Source organism: Bubalus kerabau, chromosome 22 (assembly GCF_029407905.1).
Source record: "Bubalus kerabau isolate K-KA32 ecotype Philippines breed swamp buffalo chromosome 22, PCC_UOA_SB_1v2, whole genome shotgun sequence".
In the NCBI taxonomy this organism is placed as follows: Eukaryota; Metazoa; Chordata; class Mammalia; order Artiodactyla; family Bovidae; genus Bubalus; species Bubalus kerabau.
In genome coordinates, this window is record NC_073645.1 from 18,168,489 (window position 1) to 18,184,315 (window position 15,827).

Genomic DNA, 15,827 nt, shown 5'->3' on the forward strand with positions numbered 1-15,827 from the left:
TCCAATTTCAAAATTTACTACAAAGCTATAGTAATCATACTGGCATAAACACAGACATATAGACCAAAAGTATGGACTAGAGATCCCGGAAGTAAACCCTTGTATGTATGATCAAATAATTTTCAACGAAGATCATTCAGTGGGGAAAATTTTTCCAAAAATGATGCTAGAAAAATTGGATACACATGTACAAAAATAAATTTGGACCCTTGCCTTACACTGTATACAAAAATTAACCTAAAACAAATCAAAGAACTAAATATAAGACCTAAAGCTATGAAACATAGGGGGAAAGCATCATGACATTGAATATGGCAATGAATTTTGGATATGACACCAAAAGCACAGTCAACAGAAGAAACATGGAAAATAGGACTTTATCAAAATTAAAAATTTTGTGATATCCAATGTCTTATAATAACTTATTATCGAAGATAATCTGAAAAAAAAATGTTACTGAATCACTTTGCTGTACACCTGAAACTAACACAATATTGTAAATCAACTATATTTCCATTTTTAAAAAAAATTTTTTTGTCAAAGAACACTTTCAGTAAAGCTAAAAGGTAGCACACAGAATGGGATAAAATATTTGCAAATAACATACATGATAAGAGATTAATGTCCAGGATATATATAAAACTCAACAACAACAACAAAACAACCCAATTCAAACTTGGGCAAAGGACTTAAGTCAATATTTCTCAAAAGAAGTATACAAATGGCCAGTAAGCACATGAAAACATGCTCAACATCATTTGTGACTAGGAGTATGCAAATCAAAACCATAAGATACCACTTCACACTCACTAGGATGGCTATAATTTAAAAAAAGATTTAAGGAAAACAAATGTTGACCTCAATGTGGAGAAATTGGAGCCCTGTGCATTGCTGAGGGAATGTAAATTGGTGCAGTCCCTGAGGAAAACAGTTTGAGCATTCCTCAATAACTGCTAAACACAGAGTTATCATATTGTTGTGGCCATGCGTTCCGGGAAACAAACTCACTCAGAAGGACGATGCAGATATTGGAGTGCAGTTTATTACACCGGCGGGTCTAAGACAGAGTCTCCTCTTAGCCAAGGACCACCAACCAGTTTTTGTGAAAACCTTATATACCCTAAGTATACGTGCCCAAACCCACCTCCCCAAATTCTCTGAAACTAGTCTGAACAAAGGAAAAGAAAGATACCATCAAAATTACCCCGGGATTCATATGCTTTAAACCCGTGATTCGTATGCCTTAAGCCTAGGTAGTTAACAGTGAACAATTATCAATAGGCCTGTGGTCATACCCCAATAAGCATAATAGAATTTATGATTCTATTTGGTTACACAGATAATTAGTGTATTCTTTTAGGTGATGGAGAGTCTAGATACGAGCCCTGGGGCTCTTCCATCTGGGGGAGGGGTGTGTCTGGTTTTCCAGTTGGTATGTCGTTTCCATAAATACTGGGCATATAGCTCAAAGTCCACAGTCCAGCCCAAGATGGAGTCCTGCTTTCAAGATGGAGCCTGTTCTGTCTGTTTCCTCCTTCAATATGATCCATCAATCCCATTCCTAGGTATTTAGCCACACAAAAGATTTTTACACAAATATTCGTAATAGCATTATTCATGATCATCAAAAGGTAGAAACAACACAAATGTTCATTACCTGATGAATGGATAGACAAAATTTGGTATATACATAAATGGAATCTTATTTAGCCAAAATAAGAAATGAAGTACTGATTCATGCTATAATATTGATTTACCTTGAAAATATTATAACTGAAAGAAGCCATACACAAAAGGCCACATATTGTATGATTCAGCTTTAGAAAATGTACAAATCCATAGAGACAGAAAGAGTAGTGGTTGTCGGGGGCTGATAAGTGTTGGGCCAGGGGGAATGACTGATAGTGTGTGTGCATATATTCTAATATTATTGCTCAGTCATGTCTGACTCTTTGTGACCCCATGGACTATATAGCCTGCCAGGATGCTCTGTCCATGGGATTGTCCAGGCAAGAGTACTAGAGTGGATTGCAATTTCCTCCTCCAGGGGATCTTCCCGATGTGGGATTGAACCCGTGTCTCCTGTGTCTTCTGCACTGCAGGTGGATTTTTTACTTGCTGAGCCTTAGAGGAAGTAGCAGTGATAAAAAATGTTCTAAAAGTAACTATGACAACAGTTCAACTCCATGAACATACTGAAAAACAGCTGAATTGTATACTTTCAAAAATGAGTTTTATGGTATGTGAATTATATCTCAGTTTAAAAAAAAATGGACATAAATAACTCAGCAGTATTTTAGCATGAAAGGATTTAACTCTGAGACTCTTCTGACTTTTCAATGAGGTTTGCTGATGATGCCAGACTAGAAAGGATGTGACCGTTCATAGAGGGGACAGCTGCCAAGTTAAGAACAGCAAATTTGGGGTGGGGAGGGGATAACTTTTTTTAAAGTGGGGAAACTATTATTAAAATGTATGGCAAAATGTGACGGATATTTTCCTATGAATAAATGAGGATCTTTTTAAAAAATGCATGATTATGGTGGGCACCATATCAGAGGGTACAAGTTGCAGGTTATAAAAACAAAGCAAAAGTTTCCATACCCTGAAATGGTTTGATATATGACTAAGTCTCTCCATCTGACTTCCAAGATGAAAGGCCCCAAGATTCCTTCCTCTTTCAAAGGATAAATTCACGACAATTAAAAAACAGCTAACTACTGAGAGCTGAATATGTGCTAAACATTTTTGTATGCATTTTCTCATTTTAATTTCCCCATCATCATTGTGACATGGTTGTAGAGAACTTACCCAAAGTCAGTCAGCAAGTCAGTGCCTGAGCTGGGCTGCAGCCCCACTCCTGTGTGACTGCCAGGACCCCACTCGTAACCACTGGATTATACTCTCCATTACCTTGTTTTCTTCCTCTGGGGGAGATTCCCCCCAAGAGTGTACAACACCTGAGGTTCCACCCACACTAAGTAGGGGAGACAGTGGAGTAGAGAGGGAATACTCGACTGGGAGTAGGAGACCAACTTTGCCGATAATCAGCTCCGTGACCTTGGGCAAGAAGCCTGATCTCTTAGAGGCACTGTTTCCTGATTTGTAAGGTGTGGAAAATTTGTCCTAGCTGTCCCTGAATGAGGTCCTTCCAGCTAGATCATTTGGTCTGAGTCCCACCTCATTTATCTACCACTAGGAAACCAGTTGTATAGAGACACTAAGAGGAACAAATCCTTCAAGCCAGAGAGGGTGGTGAATTGGGGAGCCTGGACTTGGGTGTCAGACTGATGTGGCATGGCTTCCATCGCTAATCTCAGGATGATACTGAATAAGTTCTGTAACTTCTGTCCCCGTATGCTAAAATGAGTATAATAATAGGAAAGGGTATAAATAAAATGAGTATAATAATAAAATGAGTATATAATAATATAAAATGAGTATAATAATAATAAAACTTTCCTGGTTTTCTAGTGACTAAGGCTCTGTGCTCCCAATGCAGGGGACCCAGGTTTTCTCTGGTCAGGAAACTAGATCCCGCATGCCTCAGATAAAAGCTGGTACTCCCAAATAAATAAATAATTAAAAAAAATAAGCTTTAAAAAAGTAATAGCATAGGGTGCTATGGCATAAAGTGGTTGTGAGGACCGAGTGAGATGTCTTTAGGGAGCTTACAGCAACTCTTAGCATACAGTAAGTAGTGATTATTATATATTATTTAATGATATTATAATTTATTTAGTAGTATTATTGGTGATTATCATTATAAAATCAGAGAAGGCACTGGCAACCCACTCCAGTACTCTTGCCTGGAAAATCCCATGGACGGAGGAGTCTAGTAGGCTTTAGTCTATGGGGTCACTAAGAGTTGGACACGACTGAGCGACTTCACTTTCACTTTTCACTTTCACGCATTGGAGAAGGAAATGGCAACCCACTCCAGTGTTCTTGCCTGGAGAATCCCAGGGACCGGGGAGCCTGGTGGGCTGCTGTCTATGGGGTCGCACAGAGTTGGACATGACTGAAGCGACTTAGCAGCAGCAGCAGCAGCAGCATTATAAAATAGATAAACAGAATCCCTTAAGGGTAAATAGTATAGGTTTAAGTTGCTCAGCCAGATCAGAGTCTGGTGTTCAGGTGACCTGCTTGAGCTCTGCTCTAGAAATATTCACATCTACTGGGTTGGCCATCAGGAATGGCCTGCTGGGTACAAGGGCATTAGATTGTCACTGGCACTCTGCAGTTTCCCTCTTGTTAACTTTGAACCAGTAATGCCACTTTCCTCTATAAGCATGGCATCTTATTATAATTTACCATATGAATTTTGGCTCAATTAATTTTGTTTACCCAAAAAATCAGAAACAATAGGTGATCAATGAGAAATACGGCTAAAACATTTGACTAATGTGTGCTGTGAAAAGAAATTACTGCTCCCTGGAAATTTCCCAGTGTGGGTGGGGAATTTTTCTCTGTTTCAGTGTTATTGGAAAATATAATAAGCACATATAATGATATATTTAAAAGCTCTATCACAGTGTTATTTATAATGACATAAATGGTAAACATAACACTGACTACTAAAGAGCCATTAAGATCAAATATTAGAAAACTAGTTTTAAAGTTGGAGAAATGTGCACTGTAGAATAAGTTGGGTTTTTTGTTTGTTTGCTTCGGAAAAAAAAGCATGTGTTCTGATCCTAATTTTGTAAATGCTTTGTACATTTGTAGAAAAAATATGAAATGCTACAACAAAAGTATTAGCAGAGATTATCTGTGGGTGTAGGATTATTGATTGTTTTAATTTTCTTCCTTATACTTCTCTAATTTTTTATACTTTCTTGGGGGGCTCATATCTCTTTGGAAGTCAGAGTGAGCACAGAAGTTATTTTTTACTAATAGGAATTCTGTCATATTTCTTCTTCTATGAGGCTCTTCCATCGCTTATAAAGTATTTTATCTGACTATGGTTTAATTCTCAATCTATGCATATTGGTTTTTTCCCCTTTTAAAAAAAAAGTACAACTTAGGAATAATATGCTTCATTGATTTGTGAACTCATAAAATCATGCAGTATTGAGGACCAGACACAGCTGTTGCAAGATTGACTGTTACTCCGAAAACCAATAACAGATAATGAGAAAGTATCATCAACTAGCTGACCTTTCTCCATCTAAATCTATTACTTCCCTGTTGAAAAACAATTTTCAACTCTGCCTGAGATTTAGTGTCTGCAAGTCAACTTTGAATCTTAAATAAAAGAAAGAAATCAACATCCTTCCTCTCCTGTCTTATTTTATATGATTGGAATCACATCACTCAAAGAGTGATGTGAGGTTGATGAATCCAGGGCTTCAGTTAAAAAGATAAAGGATTGCCTACAATTGCAATTTGAACTAATTTTTCAAAAACAATACTGTAATATTTGGAAAAATCTGAACTGCTCAAATACCAAACCAGTTTGTGCCCATGAGAAGATTAGAATTTTGTTCTCTGGCTGAATTTTTCAGATACCGTTTTGATATATCTTTTTAATACTGTAAAATTACATTAGGAAAAAGTTCAATGAAATAGTAGACAGTCCCTGGGAGTAGAAGTTTATAGGCAAGATCAGGGCTTTCTGGTCATAGGAAGGAAGGAACCAAGGGTTAAGTGAATGTCTCGCTCCACAGCATCCCTCAAGGGAAGACTTGGCCCAGATCCTCCTCCTTCAAGGTCGGGTGATCGCATAGGTCCACCCAGAGACCCAAAAGTTTAAGGTGTACGTTTCTTCACGTATATGTTTGGATCCTCCTACCACTTGCATTGTTCCTTCATGAGCCACACCTGTTCTGTAGTGCCTTCCAGAAAATAAAGCTTCCTTCATTTTCTATGCAGATGCTCCATCTCTGTTAATATATGCTACAGCCTTGGGCAATGACTTGCAGTTTCCTAAATAAGCAATGTTCTCTCTCACCCTTGGATCTTTACATGGACCTTTATATATTGTCTTTGGCAATATGGCAGACCAAGCTTCTTTGGAACCACTAACCTCACAAGTACCCAAGGCCCTATTTCCCCCAGTTGACAGAAGTTTTGAGGAAACTATAATTCCATGTAAATGATATTAGAGATAGATAGCAAAATTGAGGATAGCTACTGTGTGCTATGATAGTTTTTCCCCTAATGGGAATTATTAAAGTCTCTGAGAAGTCCTGCAGTTAAAATGGAAACAGGAAAGCTTGTTTAACTTTGTTTAACCCAGTATGTCTCTAAATTATTAACAAAGGAACCATGTTTTGCATAAATTCAGTGTAATACACTTTCAAAAATTTTGGTTTCAAGCATGGGAATTTTCATACGAATTTGTAAGAAGGAAAGGAGAGGGCACTTTTTCATTACTGTTTGCTACTTTCTAATGTAATTGTAATGTTGTGATTGACACGATGGTTCCAGGCTGACCAAAGAACGGAACTGTCAATTCTTAGAGTCAAATCCTTACCTTTGGAGTTTGACGAGTTCATCTCATCAGACCACTTCAAGTAAGCAAGCACGGGAAGTTGACTTATACTAACAGAAATCACTTGCGATGCACCTAAAATCCATAATGCCAATGTGATATTCTGTTGCTACATAAGGTCATATGCTGAGTGATCAAGAACACAAACTCTGAGGTCAAAAAGACCCTAATTCAAATCCCAACTTCCCAGCTGACCACTTATGTTACCTTATATGAGTATCACATAATAATACTACCTACCTCCTGAATTAATCCAACCATCTCATCCTCTGTCTTGTGGATGTCTCAGCCTCTCACTCCTCCTCTTGCCCTCAATTTCCCCCAGCACGAGGGTCTTTTTCAGTGGGTCAGCTCTTTACATCAGGTGGCCAAACTATTGGAGCTTCAGCTTCAGCATCAGTCTTTCCCATGAATGTTCAGGGTTGATATCCTTTAGGACTGACTGGTTAGATCTCCTTGTTGTCTAAGGGACTCTCAAGAGTCTTCTCTAGCACCACAATTCAAAAGCATCTATTCTCTGGTGCTCAGCCTTCCTTATGGTCCACCTCTCACAGCCTTACATGACTACTGGAAAAACCATAGCTTTGACTAGATGGACCTTTGTCGGCAAAGTAATGTCTCTGATTTTTAATATGTTGTCTAGATTTGTCATAGCTTTCCTTCTGAAGAGTGAGCATCTTTTAATTTCATGGCTGCAGTCACCATCCACAGTGATTTTGGAGACCAAGAAAATAAAGTCTATCACTGTTTACACTTTTTCCCCTTCTATTTGCCATGAAGACTGGATGCCATGATCTTGATTTTTTTGAATACTGAGTTTTAAGCCAGCTTTTTCACTCTCCTCTTTCACCTTCATCAAGAGGCTCTTAGTTCCTCTTTGCTTTCTCCCTCTAGGGTCATATGATCTGGATATCTGAGGTTATTGATATTCTCCTGGCAATCTTGATTCCAGCTTGTGGTTTTTTCACATGATGTACTCTGCATGTAAGTTAAGTAAGCAGCTATTTCATAAGATTAGGGAGTTACTTTTATTTCCTTCACAGAATGCTATACTTTGAAATGTCTTAAACCTGGTTACTTCTGGGAAGATTTACTATATATGGCTAGTTCCACCGTACATAAATTATCAGCATCAGATACTGAAATCTGCCTCCGTCATCATTCAGGCCATATTCTGGCTCAGTTTGGGGGAAATTTGGTCACTTTCTCAACCATTCAGCAAGTTGGAGAATGAGGTCTTGTAGGCTTGATTGAGTACCTGCCTTATTTTAATTATTTTCAAATATGAGCTTAGAGAAAACCAGATATAATTTGGTATTCCACATCAACACTGTCATCTAAGACAGACCTGGTTTCCACTTTTCTGTTCCATCCACATCCTTATTGATTTATTAATTTGAGCAGAATCATGCATGGCTTGATTTTTGGATCAGATGATATAGTCGCCATACTCATAGAGGAAGGAATCAGGGAAAGTAGACTACCTTTTAGAGAAGGTAGATAATGCAGAGTAAGTCTAATTGGAGTTTAAGGGAGAAGGGATAGATGCCCATCAGCAGATGAATGGATAAGAAAGCTATGGTACATATACACAATGGAGTATTACTCAGCCATTAAAAAGAATACATTTGAATCAGTTCTAATGAGGTGGATGAAACTGGAACCTATTATACAGAGTGAAGTAAGCCAGAAAGAAAAACACCAATACAGTGTACTAACGCATATATATGGAATTTAGAAAGATGGTAACAATAACCCTGTGTACGAGACAGCAAAAGAGACACTGATGTATAGAACAGTCTTATGGACTCTGTGAGAGAGGGAGAGGGTGGGAAGATTTGGGAGAATGGCATTGAAACATGTAAAATATCATGTATGAAACGAGTTGCCAGTCCAGGTTCGATGCACGATACTGGATGCTTGGGGCTGGTGCACTGGGACGACCCAGAGGGATGGAATGGGGAGGGAGGAGGGAGGAGGGTTCAGGATGGGGAACACATGTATACCTGTGGCGGATTCATTTTGATATTTGGCAAAACTAATACAATTATGTAAAGTTTAAAAAAAAAAAAAAAGGGAGAAGGGATATTTTACTAGTTTGTCTTTAAGGACAATCTCTCTAGGCAAAGAAGAGTCCATGTGGAAGGTGGAAATATCCACTATGGCAAAGTGAACATGTGCTAAAGGAATAATTTTGAGTCTATGAATGAATGCCTTTGGGGCTTCTATCTAATGCACTTACTACCTTCCTTCCTGCTGCTACTGCTACTGCTAAGTCGCTTCAGTTGTGTCCGACTCTGTGTGACTCCATAGACAGCAGCCCACCAGGCTCTGCCGTCCCTGGGATTCTCCAGGCAAGAACACTGGAGTGGGTTGCCATTTCCTTCCTGCTACCACCTTCTTATTATCAGTTATGAAGCAGGGAATAAAATTTATTTTATTTATTTAGATACATCTCATTACCTATTTCTTCCTTACCTGTATAGGTGGTTCTGTTCCTGTAAGGAAAGTAAAGTGTTTGTTGCTCAGTTGTATCCAACTCTTTGCAACCCTATGGACTATAACCCTCCAGGCTCCTCTGTCTATGGGATTCTCCAGGCAAGAATAGTAGAGTTGGTTACCCTTTCCTTCTCCAGGAAATCTTCACAACCCAGGTGTTGAACCCGGGTTTCTTGCATGGCTGGCAGATTCTTTACTGTCTGAGCCATCAGGGAAGCTCTCTGTTCCTGCAAACCCCCAGATAAATCTCAGTGGAACTGGCATCTTTGAGGGTGGGATATTGGCAGGGTAGACTGTGAAGTTTTGAAATCTGGTGTGCGGAGGGTCCCTAGGTCTCTGGTGTGTTTGCACACAGGGTGCACATCCCTGTATGTGTATAGGCCTCCTCCCCTCTTCCATTTCAGTTGCTTTGCCTGTGCCCACCCTCATTCCTTTTCAGGCTGATGGTTAGCCCTGGAGGATAAGGAAGCAAATAGTACATTCTCCTTCACTAATCCTCTGCAGAGTGTCAGAGTGACCTGGTTAGGGAATGGTGTGCTAGGTCACTTCTGCTTCTGAAAATGGGAAACCAAAGAGTGGGAGGCGGGCAAGACAGATATCAGAAAGGTCTCCATAACAGGAGAGATAGTATAGAGCCATTCACCAAGCAGAAACTTTGGTTGATAAACCTCTAAGATTTTTTAAAATTTATTTTTAATTAGAAGATAATTGCTTTACAATGCTCTGTTGGTTTGTGCCATACAGTGACGTGAATCAGCCATAAGTATACAAATATCCCCTCCCTCTTGAACCTCCCTCCTACCCCGCCACTCCAACCCAGCCCTCTAGGTTGTCACAGAGCACCGGGTTGAGCTTCCGTGTTACATAGCAACCTCCCATTAGCTATCTGTTTTACGTATGGTAATGTATATGTTTTAGTGCTGCTCTCAGTTTGTCTCACCCTCTCCTCACCCTCTGCCACTGTGTCCACAAGCCTGTTCTCTACATCTGTGTCTCTATTTTTGCCCTGCAAATAGATTCATCAGTACCGTTTTTCTAGATTTCATATATATGTGTTAATATACATTATTTGTTTTTCTCTATCTGATCTACTTCACTCTGCATAACAAGCTCTAGATTCATCCACCTCAGTTCAACTGACTCAAATTTGTTCCTTTGATGAGTGAGTATTATTTCATTGTATATATGTACCACAACTTCTTTATCCCTTCATCTGTCGATGTACATCTAGGGTGAAAGCTGTAAGATTGTCAATGGCTCTCAAGTAAATATCTGCTGTGCATGCATGCGTGCCAGGTCATTTCAGTCATGTCCAACTCTTTGCGACCCTATGGACTGTAGCCAACCAGGCTCCTCTGTCCATGGAATTCTCCAGGCAAGGATACTAGAGTGGGTTGCCATGGTCTCCTCCAGGGGATCTTCCCATACCAGGGATCAAACCTGTGTCTCTTACATCTCCTGGTTCTTTAGCGTTCTCTAGTGCCACCTGTGAAGCCCAAATATCTGTGGTAGGGGTTACCAATCACAGTGTAACCATGGCTTCTGTTGCTTTATTTCAGAACGCCAACCAGGCACCTCTATGGCCAACTCCAGTGCCCTTCCTTCAAGTTCAGCTGGGATCAGCAAGGAACTGATTGATCTGAAGCCCCTCATCCAGTTCCCAGAGGAAGTCGCCAGCATTCTGATGGAGCAGGAGCAAAATATTTACCGAAGGGTCTTGCCAGTTGACTATCTTTTCTTCTTGACCCGGGGCTTGGGCACAACAGAACGCCAGAGGTCCCTGCCCTGCCTCAAAGCATCCATCTCAGCATCCATTCTTACCTCCCAGAAGGGAGAGCACAACGCCCTCGAAGATCTTGTGATGAGATTTAATGAGGTAAGAAGCCACTCTCAGATGTGTTGTGATTGAATCACGAGTAAGTGCTTGTTTTCATTTTTAGTTAATTTTTAATTGAAATATAATTGATTATAATGTTGTATCAGTTTTTGCTGTACAGCAAAGTGAATAAGCTATTCATTATACGTATGTCTTTTTAGATTCTTTTCCCTTATGGGACATGACAGAATATTAAGTAGAGTCAGTCCCCTGTGCTATGCAATAGGGCCTTATTACTGATCTATTTTATATATAGTAGTGTGTGTATGTCCATCCCAATCACCCAATTGGCCCCTCCCCCACTCTCCCCCTGGTAACCGTAAGTTTGTTTTCTGCATCTGTGACTCTACTTCTGTTTGTGAATAAGTTCACTTGTACCATTGTTTTATATCCCACACATAAACAATGTCATATGATATTTGTCTTTATCTCACTGCTAATAAGTGGCCTTTAGGCATTTCCCCTCTTAGGTCTGTTTGTTACTGCTGTCTCATCTACCTGTCTTGACGCCTCCATGATAACTGTTTCCTTTCCAGGCAATGGGATAGACACACTGTCATCCTCCCTTTCACTCCACTCCACCCTTCAACCTAATTGAGCCCATCTCCATCCCCTAGCGTAACCATGTTCTACAAGCTTTCACCCTTTGGACAACCAGAACCCCTCATTTTCTGTATGCCCTTGCCAAAATGTTCTCTCTGGGCTCATGTTCAAATAATCTCCTCCTGGTGCTTGTAAGCCTAGGTGTCTTAATTTGGAGTTTGATGACATGATCCCTTGCCCATGGGGTCCTTCTAGCCCACTCCATATTCTATTGTCAGTTCTCCCCCGCAGAAATTAAACACTAATACACGTGGGTCAGAAGAGCTGGGAGGAACATGGTCTTGAAGGACAATGAATTGCCTCATTCCTGACCTCTGTATACCATCAATTTCTCAGCCCCAGAAAGTCCCTCCAAGGCCTCTGAGACCTTGCCAGAAGCAACCTCTAAAAAGGACAGGTGTGACCAGAGTCTGGGAACACCTAGAAGGGAGGTATTGTAAGAGGTCTAAGAGCTTGCTGGGAGCAAAAGAGCCAATTGCTGGACACCCTGTGACCTTGGACCAAGGATGAAGGACAGGATAGAGAGGCAGGTCTCTATGAAGTGCTAGGGTCAGGGGATGCTGCACTCTTGGACTTAAAGAATACTTTCACTCCATAGCCTAACCCCACACCCAGAGCTTTCTGTTCTATATTTTATTTCTTTTAAACTTCATTTCCTTGTCTTGAATATTAAAACACAGAATTTCAGTCTGTGTGTTTGGTGGTTGTTGGTTGGTTGAATTCCACAAATACAGTAGTTTCCTCGTCATTTAGTAAACTACCTAAATGCTAAGAGAATATCCTAGGTCTCATATATCTCTGATTGGCAGAGGATCAATCAACTTTGTTACTTAAACACTTTCCAACCATAGCAGCTCATCTTGCAGCCTCCATAGCCTGTCAGTCATGACCCTGGTGATGGTTGTATCATGACAGTGAGGCCCAGTGGATGAAGAGAGTGTTAGAGGCTGAGCTCAAACAGTTCTTTGTTCCAGAGATGCCCTGAGCATCATTCCTCAAAGGGAGATCCGTGATTCATAGGAATTGCTAATAGTCATCTGGCACTGTCATGCTAATTATTTAACATGTGCCACTTATTTGCTCCTCACAACCAACCTTGGGAGGCAGATTCTTGTCATTAACCCCATTTTACCAAAGGGGAAACAGACACGAGGAGATGGAATTCTTTTCAAAAGGTCACATAGGTAGTAGGTGGCAACAGTGATATTGAAGCCCACAGAGTCAGGTCTCAGAGCCTGGGCTTTGAACCAAAACATGAGAAAAAAAAATCAGACAATCCCAAATTGAAGGACATTCTACTCTTCAAATGTGTCAGGGTCATGAACGGTAATTGTCAAAAACTAGAGGAGACCAGGAATTTTGTGCTCAACTAAATATAGCTTGGGGTCCTATTACATCCTGGACTAGAAGAAGGATATTGATGGGAAACTGGTGAAATTCTAATAATGCATGTAGTTTAATTCATATGAATGTATCAATGTTAACTTCCTTGTGATAATGGGACTATGGTTATGAAAGATGCTAACACTGGAAGAAGTTGGGTGAACTATGTACAGGAACTCTCTGTATTTTTGTAACTTTCCTGTAAATCTAAAATTACTTCAAAGTTAAAAGATTTTTTTAAAAAAATAGTGAAGCTCAGAGAGGTTGAGTCACTTGTACAAGGTCACACAGTGGCTGAGTGATGTCAGCATCCAGATGTCTGTCTTTAAAGTATGTTTTCTTCTCAACCAATTGCCTGCCTCTCTACTTGTTGAATTACCAAGTTAAAGTTTGTAGTAAAATAAGCATTTCTGACTTAGAGTTTAATTAGCCCAAGGTCTCCTTTAACTTCTTGTGCATCTACTCTTTTTCTACTTCTCCTACCATTTCTATTTTTATCCAATTTCCTATTACCATTCATTCATTCATTCACTCACTCAAGATTTATTTATGGAGCACCTACTACCCTGTAACCTTCTCTTTTTTAAACTGGTGTGTCAAACATCTCTTTTAAATACGAAATTAGCATCACTGACTCAATGGGCATAAAAGTTTGAGCAAACTCCAGGAGTTCGTAAAGGACAAGGAAGCCTGGTGGGCTGCAGGCCATGGGATCTCAGAGAGTCAGACACAACTTAGCAACTGAACAACAATATAGGATGAAAATTTACAACATTATTATCCCATGCTTTGGTTCTTTCAGAATTGGATATACAAAATAAGTGCACTTTCCTCAATGGAAGTAAAATATATTTTTATTGAACATGGGAGAATCTCAAAGACAAGAGAGAGAATACTAGCTTCATTGCTAGTCACTTAGGAGAAAGGCAAATGCATTTGTTCCCACATTCAGTCTTTCAGTTGACGTGTTTTCTGCACTTCTCAGAAGCAGGAGACCATAGTGGAAAAGCACTAAGGAAAGTGAGTAACAGTCTGTGGCTGCCAGAAGCTACCAGTCTTCGACTGTAGTCAGGCAGGGGCACAAATCTATACCAAAAAAGGCAGAAATTGTGTGCAGTGTGAGTGACACAGATGGTGGGAGCTGAAGTATCCAGGTGGGCGATCAGACTCTGCTTCACACTGGTGTTTGCAGCCAGGCCTTGAGGGGTAGTTGGGATAGAGGGGGACCATCTCAGGAAAGGGGAGGAGGCCATTCTGGGTAAGAATACAATATGACCAGTTCTTGTCATGAGCAGGAAAGCCTCATGGTCTGAGGCAGCTTGCTCCTACTTGTCAGGAGAATGTGATCATGAGCTAAAAGTTTCCCAAATCCTAACAACTCTTTACATAAGGACTTTAATGTTGAGGAAAGGGAAGACTATCCCTGATGCCTGTCAGGCAGTGTTGCATAACTGTAATTCTTAGGAAAGTATGGTGAAAATGCAACTCCAAGTACAGTCATGAAATAACTGAAAGGGGTTTGGCTTACGTTAAGGAAGGCCAGGAGATAAATCATTTAAAATCAATTTAGACTGTGGCTTGGAAGCAAAATTTCTCCCCGTTTCCCCTTCTCCTGCCTGATGTCAAGACTGGTACTTGCCAGTGACTTTTCTTTATCCTTGTAAGTAAGCAGAAGCAGGCACAAGAAGCCAGCCTCCAAGCCAGTGGTGGTCAAGGAGGTCCTAATGAGAAGTAAAAAGTGTTAGTCTCTCAGTCATGTCCAACTTTTTGCGACCCCATGGACTGGAGCCCATCAGCCTCCTCCATCCATGGGGTTTTCCAGGCAAGAATGTTGGAGTGGGTTGCCGTTTCCTTCTCCAGAGGATCTTCCCGACTCAGGGATCAAACCCAGGTCTCCTGCATTGCAGGCAGATTCTTTATCATCTGAGACACCAGGAGGTCCTAGGGGTGGGCTCAATCCTGCTCCCCTTGGTTTGGAAGGCAGGGCTTGCTGGACCCTTTTGACCCAGACACCTCTCTGTAGTCATATTCTTGTTCTGAAGCTCCAAGAAGCCAGTGTTCTCTCTTCTTCCTCTCAGGCTCAGCAGGCTCACTTCCTGGCCACCCCCAATGTCTCTTGCTCTGACAATCTCAAATCATATTTTTCTTTTCCCTACTCTTCCTTTCTCCCACCTCTACTTCTAATCCACATTCTTTTTGATCTTACTGTTTTTAGTTTCTCTTTGAATTCCAGAGCCATTTATCTCTTCGAAAAGGAGACAGAGAGGCATTTTTTGGTAGATAATTTTCCCAAAGAGATCACATACTTTATCATGTGCCTTTGAGAAGAGATGAAAGGCAACTGCAGATGGATGAGCATCCTTACTTGCTTTGAGTTCATGCCCTTTTCTTGTGAAGGGCTGTGATGGAACATGGTTTGGGGAAGCGGTGTATGAGTCACTAGTTCTCAAACCTTATGCCTCCTCAGTATGGCCTGCTTTTGTCTGGTTGTCCACCCACTGATGGCCTTTGGGGTCAGAATTCATCATCCTATGCCCTGAGAGCGCAGTTTTTCTTTATGAGTAGGTCTTAGCAAGACCATTCTCAGAGCTCCTCTCTTCAACCAGCTGATCCAAGGGCAGGTGGCGAGCCCAAGACTGAGCCCTCAATTAGACTGAGACCCCAGGAGGCTCAGGAGAGATTCTCCCTGGCTCTTTACCCTAGGTGACCTTCCTGCACCCTCCCATGTTTGGTCAACCTGAGCCACCATCAACCTGCTTCTCTAGACACACAAATGTAGGCAGCCCAGAGTGACACTCAGGTGCTGCCTGTCCCTTCCATCTGGTGAGTTTCACCAGATGTCACTTCAACAGTGTAAAGGGGACCCCCTCTATAAAGAGTGCCAAGGTGCAGCTTAACTCTGTAGGAAAGATCATAAGAATAAATAAACCATCTGACCAGAGAAAGACTGTCTGGGCTTGAGTCCTTTCA

The 15,827-nt window shown here is 40.8% G+C and overlaps 1 protein-coding gene across 2 annotated transcripts in view; it reads left to right on the forward strand.

The window, feature by feature from the left end:
• The window catches only part of PLCE1 (phospholipase C epsilon 1), a 369,385-nt gene that overhangs the window by 200,050 nt on the left and 153,508 nt on the right, over window positions 1-15,827 (forward strand). For both annotated transcript variants that reach the window (XM_055561030.1, XM_055561031.1), the window contains exon 4: window positions 10,555-10,871. In XM_055561030.1, the coding sequence (XP_055417005.1) occupies window positions 10,555-10,871 (317 nt within the window). The remainder of the gene's footprint in view (window positions 1-10,554; window positions 10,872-15,827) is intronic.